Source organism: Octopus bimaculoides, chromosome 4, assembly GCF_001194135.2.
Source record: "Octopus bimaculoides isolate UCB-OBI-ISO-001 chromosome 4, ASM119413v2, whole genome shotgun sequence".
NCBI classification, from domain to species: Eukaryota; Metazoa; Mollusca; class Cephalopoda; order Octopoda; family Octopodidae; genus Octopus; species Octopus bimaculoides.
In genome coordinates this window covers 133,954,270-133,962,068 of record NC_068984.1, presented here as the reverse complement: position 1 = coordinate 133,962,068, position 7,799 = coordinate 133,954,270, and the positions used below count along the sequence as shown (strand labels likewise).

At 36.8% G+C, this 7,799-nt stretch overlaps 1 protein-coding gene across 2 annotated transcripts in view; it reads left to right on the top strand.

Moving 5' to 3' along the window:
* Window positions 1-7,799, top strand: part of LOC106880157 (proton-coupled zinc antiporter SLC30A2) — a 57,277-nt gene that overhangs the window by 5,507 nt on the left and 43,971 nt on the right. The window contains exon 1 of one of the 2 annotated variants that reach the window (XM_014929995.2): window positions 3,319-3,512. The exons of the other annotated variant lie outside the window; for it this stretch is intronic. Within the exon in view, the coding sequence (XP_014785481.1) occupies window positions 3,478-3,512 (35 nt within the window). The 5' untranslated portion in view covers window positions 3,319-3,477. Of the gene's footprint in view, window positions 1-3,318; window positions 3,513-7,799 lie in introns of those variants that run through there. 2 annotated transcript variants of the gene reach the window in all.

Below are 7,799 nucleotides of genomic sequence, written 5' to 3'. Positions count from 1 at the left end.
CTAAAACAGCGAGCTGGCTGGATCGCCTGCACGCCGAGCAAGCAGTGGCATTTTGAACGATTTCAGCTCAAATTCCGTCGAAGTTGCCTTTCGTCCTTTCGGGTTGGTTAAAATTACCCAAATACGACAACTTTAACACGAAATAACTTCCAAAATACAAAATGTTTGGTTTTGCGGCTGTTGGTACTGCTGTTGATGATGACGCTTTTCTTACTGATGTTACTGTTGTGTTAAAGACATCGTCAACAGAATGAGGGGGAGTATGTTTTCCATTTCTTTTTTTTTTTTTGGCAGTTGGCAAAATACTCTCTTTCTCTCTCTCTCCCACACACACATACGTACGCGCTCGCGCGCTTGTTGCAAATACAATAATATATACAATTTTTTATTACTCTACATATGTCAATCTACGTAGGACATGTTATATACAAAACACTTTATCTTAATTATCCATATTAAATCACGTTCTTTAAATATTATTTGTGAACAAATTGTGTGATTACATGATTACAGCATTGTTTCTCCACCCCACCCCACTACAATCTTTCCCAACCTGCAATCATTTCAGTAGGCAAGACACTACATCGTCTTTGCTCACATAATTGGCAATAGAGCAATGACGGAACGCTTAAAATATTGGCAACCGACAGTCGGTTCAGGCATGGTTGAGATGTTTTGTTCAAAAACATAGCACATCGAGAGTGAGTTGGTATTGAGAAGCTTCGAACCTATTTGTCTATATCAGCACTAACACAAAAGTGAAGATATATATCAGTTTATAACAATCCTCACTTTCTCTCTCTCTCTCTCTATCTATCTATCTATCTATCTATCTCTATCTATCTATCTATCTGTTTGTCTATCTTATTTCTTTATTGCCCACAAGGGGCTAAACATAGAGGGGACAAACAAGGACAGACAAAGGGATTAAGTCAATTACATCGACCCCAGTGCGTAACTGACACTTAATTTATCGACCCCAAAAGGATGAAAGGCAAAGTCGACCTCGGCAGAATTTGAACTCAGAACGTAGTGGTAGTCGAAATACCGCTAAGCATTTCGCCCGGCGTGCTAATGTTTCTGCCAGCTCACGGCCTTCTGTTTGTCTATCTGCCTGTCTATCTTTCTAACTATCTATCTACGTCTGTCTGTCTGTCTATCTATCTATCTATCTATATGACTGTCTAAATGGTAACATGTAATATAAAGTTCATTTCCAGGATGGTATGTCTCTGAAATGGTAATGTCAAATTATGTAACTCTCAGTACTCAATTATTTCTCTTAACATTTGGAATCCAATTTGTGGGTTTTGACTTTCGTTCCTACATGTTTGATGAAATCACTAATAGTAACATGTTTGCCACAGAACCTCCCAGAACAAGATACCATTATCTGATCTCAAAGCTTATTAAGATTATCTACAGGAAGGAATTTCAACCATGTTTCGTGGTCTGCTACCACAACAGCTCCTTTATAGGATCCAGTTAGCTCAAGACATCATCAGGAGGAACCACGTCCGGTTTCAGCCCCTACTCCTCTACAGTTTTGACATGGCGGGGCCCCTCCTTTCGGAGGTGTCTTCAGCTCTGGTGTTGGGTGCATATCTTCTTTCACTGTTTGTGACTGTTCTAATTCAACTGTGGAATGTCCCTCGCTATGGTTATTTTCCAGGAGGTTCTGGCCACACGTCTTACGGTTCATCAACCCGCGTTGTTGAATTACTTTCTTCTGGCATACCTTCCCTCGGTGGATTAGGATCCAGTTAGCTCAAGACATCATCAGGAGGAACCACGTCCGGTTTCGGCCCCTACTCCTCTACCGTTTTGACCATAAACCATGAAACCACAAACACTTTCAACTTTATGAGGATGTAGGACAACTCCGAATAGCAATACCCTAAGACATAAAAAATTAATTAACAAGAATATCAAATATATTTTCCCTTTATCAGCTGCCAAAACAGATATCGCTATGGTTTTGATACCTTTGACAGGATCAACCAATCCATCAGTATCAACGGAACTAAAATCATAAACACTGCCTGGGAATCAATAGAAATCATCAAGAGTGAAATATTAGTGTAGCATGCCCATTATGCTGACACCAGCTTATTACTACAAACAACAATATTCTTCTTTTTTAAGTGGTAGCAATTGAGCTGCATTTCACAATATTGCATCAGAAATCTCTGTTAGCCATTAACCATAGCACATCCTCAATTTTATGTTGTGTCCTTGCTAATAATATCAATGTACTTGAGTGGGTTTTGTTCTCTATTAGGGTGTGGAATATAACATCTGATAAAGCTTGTTGCTCCACATGGTCGCTGTGGCTAGGAAAAGCCTCGTCTGCTTTGATTAATAATAGTTGAGATGGATGGAATGTGTCCATAAATCACTTGTGAAAATGAAAGTTGCATGCCAATTTCTTCCAATGATGGTCCACAACTCTAAAAATTTAGTCAATACCTTGGGTCTTGTTACCGAATGTAAGAATAACTTTCTGACATGCAAGAGACAAGCCTAGAATGCCATTAACAATCTTCAAAACGCCTGGTTATCAAACTTTCTAAGTCAAAAAGGCTTGTCTTCTTTCAGGCATATGAAGAGGGCATTATTCTCTGTAGAACTGAAACTTGGTCTACAAATAAGGAGATTCAAGATCAATATGATGGTACATTCACCAGGCTTCTCATGAAGCTGCAAAACATCTCGAATGATATTAGATAACTGAATAAAACATATTTCTTCTAAGTTTGAGACCTTCATACAATATAAGAAATCAAAATTATATTCATTTTTTTTTTTTTTTTGGAAGTGGAGGTTAAATACATTTGTCAAAAAATGGTCATTTGACAAGCTAGTGAAGGAGATTTTACATGGTCTCTTGACGTGCTTGAAATAGCAGCCAAATCTCCTTCAAAGTGCACTATGATTAAACATAGAATACAAATATGGAATATTTTAGATATGAATTTGCAATAGTTTACATGAATCAGTTTCAATAAGTGAATTACATAAATTGTGTTGTAGAAATTATATGGAAAATGTAGATAGATATTTTCATTTTTTATTGTTTATAAAGTATTATATTTTCAGTATGTTAAGTTAGAAGTGTACGAACAGATAAACGGCCTTTGTATGAAAAAATGTCAGATAAGCATATATGGTAGAAATTCTATCAAGACCAGATCAAAGTAGAAGTTAACTGCTATCTAAAGAGAATGAAATGCGGACACAAAAAAAAAAAACAAGAAAACAAAAGACCACATGATGCACATTTTCTGCCAGATTAAAAATATCAGGATTAAAGACAGACTTTCCACAGTCGATTGGATGACATCAAATGAAGAAAGCAAGAAAAGTAGATTCTTTTCATTGCTTTCATATAAAATTAGGTTGTCCAAATTAACAGTCTCTAATTGGTTAAATTAACACATATGTGAACTAGGTAGTGATCAGTAAATTAATTAGTTAATGAAAATGTCTGAAACTGGAATGGTAACACTGAGGTCAGTTTTCATTTTTACTTCTTACTTTCGTATTTATAATTATATTTTCACTGTAATTTTAATAACATTTTCTTGGTATATTTGATAACATACATTGGGCAAGTGTATATAGTTCAGGGATGACCAATACCTCATGAGTGAATTTGATAGATGGAGACTGTGTGGAAGCCTGTTGTATAACATACATACACAAATGTAACCACATGTGAATTGTTGGCAATTTTTTCACATCTGTTTTCCTTTTCTATTTGACTTTCCTGTTTCTGAAGAAGAGCTTTGCTTGGAACGTAAAACCACCTTTCTTTCCTTACTTACTATACTTTTGAAAAATTCTAAACTGCTGTACTACACTTTTATGGCTGTGTGGTAAGAAGCTTGCTTCCCAACCACATGGTTCCAGGTTCAGTCCTGTGTAGCACCTTGGGCAAGTGTCTTCTACTGTAGCCACAGGCCAACCAATCATTATCATCAACATCATCACCATCATCATCGTCATCACTGCCATCATCATCGTCATCACCACCACCACCACCATCATCACCATCATTGTCATCATCATCACCACCACCATCATCATCACCACCATTATCATTACTCCAACACCACTACCATCATCATTGTCATCACCACCATCACCACCACCACCACCATCATCATCATCATCGTCATTGTTATTATCATCGTTGTAGTAGCGTAGGAAGTGGAGGCACATGGCTTAGTGGTTAGGGTGTCGGCATCATGATCGTAAGATTGTGGTTTCGATTCCTGGACCGGGCGACGCGTTGTGTTCTTGAGCAAAACACTTCATTTCACGTTGCTCCAGTCCACTCAGCAAGCAAAAATGAGTAACGCTGCGATGGACTGGCGTCCCGTCCAGCTGGGGAACACATACGCCATTGAAACCGTGGAACCGGACCCATGAGCCTGGCTAGGCTTTAAAAGGGTACATTTATTATTGTTATTATTAGTATTACTGTGTGAGTGACTCGCAACTGAAATAAAAGTAAAAAAAAAAATTAAGCTGTTTATCAATTGAACCCTTTTTTTATGGTGTCATCTGGAATTCTGGAATGTATGTATGAATGTATGTGTGCATGTGTGTGATGTGTGTGTATGTATACGTGTGTGTATGGTGTACAGAGTGACTTGGGGTGGGGGGAGCAAGTCACAAATCTTTTCACAAATCTATGAAAGTAGTATTATAATTATGGATCTTGTTCAAAACGGGGGCACCAGTATTTTCTTAACGAAACACTTTGAAACTTGGGACACTGATAGAATGTGTCATATAAAACATCTTTTTCTCTTAGTCTTCTTAACAAAAAAACGTACATCGCAAGTTATTTCATGTTAAAGTTGTCGTATTTCTGTAATTTCAACCAATGACTGACGTCCATTCAGCCGTAAAAATTAACTGCTGACTACGTAAACAAACGATTCTCGGCGGTGATAAAATTATTATTTCCTTGTCAAAAAATGGCTGAAGCATATTGGCAGTAGCTAATAAACCTTTCTATTATAGGCACAAGGCATGGTTTTTGAGGGAAGGAGCAAGTCGGTTAGGGTTAGGGTTAGGGTTAGGGAAAACGAATACACGTGTGTTGCTTCTGCAAAATGTCAGAAGTAATGGAGATTAAATACGCTTTACACCGCTTAAAGTGCCAAAGGAGTAAGTATAAACAGCTGAATACTTGTCAGTGATTGGTTGAAATTATCGAAATAAGACAATTTTTTACATGAAATAAATCCGAATACAAAAATTTTTTTCTGTTCTATAACACAAAATAGATAAGTATACGAAGTTTGAAAGTCTTTCGGTACCAAAAACACTACATAAAACAGAAATGAAAACTGGTGCCCCCGTTTATAATTATTATAATACTAAATAGAGTGATTATAATTACTCTGTTTGAACCTTGTAATTGTGTTGATAATATTTAATAAGGAAAAGGTGCTGAGCTGGCAGAAACGTTAGCACGCCGGGTGAAATGCTTAGCGGTATTTCGTCTGTCTTTACGTTCTGAGTTCAAATTCCACCGAGGTCAACTTTGCCTGTCATCCCTTCATCCTTTGGAACATAAATCAACATGGAATATTGACGGAAGGTTTTAACTTAGACACTTTAAAACAGGAAGGTTGTATCAGAGAATCAGAGATGATCTCGGGTGGGCCAGTGTTGAAAGAGGTAAAAGTATTTTCTCTTTTTTTGTAGAAACCAGCAAAAAAGTAAAGTAAAGTCCCTTCCCGAGACATATAGACTCATACAGCTGGTTTCCATGACATCTATATTCCCCACCTGGACGAGATACCTGTCCATCACAGGATTACTCATTTTTGCCAGCTGAGTAGACTAGAACCCTCATCATTTTAACTGATGGAGTCCCAGGTGTTTAGCCCTAAATTAGCTCCAGCTGAGTATACCCATGATGAAAGGCATTCCAGTTGTAGACATTCCACTTTTTTTAGGGCTCTGTAGGACTACATTATCTATTGAAGGGACACAGTTCATAATGTAGTTCTACATATTCTATGCCGTTTCAAAGTGAGCTTCTAAACAGCACAGTCATATCTATGTCGCAATTGATCATCATCATCATCATCATCATCGTTTAACGTCCGCTTTCCATGCTAGCATGGGTTGGACGATTTGACTGAGGACTGGTGAAACCGGATGGCAACACCAGGCTCCAATCTAATAAATATGTAAAAATGGTTTAATTATCTGAAAAGTCCAAATTAAATCATTAAAACTATTTTTAATCGAATTTATCTTTTGCTTTATATCTTTTATTTGTCTTTGTCATCAAACTGCAGCCATGCTGGGGCGCCACCTTGGAGAATTTTTAGTCCCTTAAATCCACCCTCAGTACAAATTTTTTTAAGCCTGGTGCATATTCTATCAGTCTCTTTTGCCAAACTGCGAAGTTACAGGGTTGTAAGCATACCAACACCAGTTATCGAGTGATTGTAGCTGAGAAACACAGACACAAAGGCACACACACACACACACACATATATATATGAAATATACAATGAGCTTCTTTCAGTTTCCATCTACCAAATCCACTCATAAGGCTTTGGTCAAGCTGAGGTTATAGTGGAACACACTTGGCCTAGGTGTCATGTTGTGGGACTGAACCTGGAACCATGTGGTTCAGAAGCAAACTTCTTACGATACAGCCACGCCTGCACCTATACGTATGTATATGCATATGTATGTATGTGTATGTATGTGTATATGTGTGTCTATATATATATATTTTGATAAATTGATATTTTGTTGAACTTTGGGAAGATAGCGAAGATAATGCGCCAATTAAACACATAAACATCAGGTTAATTACCACTTGATTAAATAATCAGTCATTTAATTAAGTAATCATTAATTGGTTTCTGGAAGTTCACTATTAGCAATGATGATTTGCACTTGTTACATTTTCTTTTTTCTATTTATATACATATTGATATATTATGTGTGTATATATCATCATCATCATCATCATACATACATACATATATATATATATATATATATATATATATATATAAATAATAATAATAATAATAATAATAATAATAATAATAATAATAATAATAATAATAATTGATTAAGTAACCAGAAGATAGATTTGGTATAAGTCTTTATTTTGTACTAGCAGAAATACCCGGCGTTGCCCGGGTTAAAGAGAATAATGAAATCTAAAAACGCCGTCTAGACTACGCATCATCTTTATATATAGAGATGTATATACACACACGCCACGCACCCAAACATACGTATATATATGTATATCAATATAAATATATGAAAGTCAATGAAGTTTCGTAAAAGAAGGTGATCATGTACATACTTTCTTGCTGTTGTGATTATAACACCTCGTTGTAAACTATGTTCCTTGTTTTCCCTTGTGGAGCATGTACAAATAAGTTTTTTTTTGCTGCCCACGCTTGAGTAGCCAACATACAGTTGTCCATGTGAGAAGCAGGGCTCTTCCAAGAGAAGACCAGCTACAGACAGTGTTTGACCCTGATATTTGTTTATGGACATGGCAAAAGTCACACGAAGGGGGAATTGTAGTCTTCTGAATGTAAAAGGAATGTCTGCTCCTGATGGAGTAAGACGAATTCTTGGAATAAAGACGTCATCCCCTTTTGCACATCCAGAAAGAATGGTAGCCTCGATAACGTGTGACATCATTTTCTAAATAATGCTCATCTGTTATGTTCGGGTTAAAATTTCATCAACATCAAAAATATATGAATTTTCATGGGAGTTATGGCCGTTAT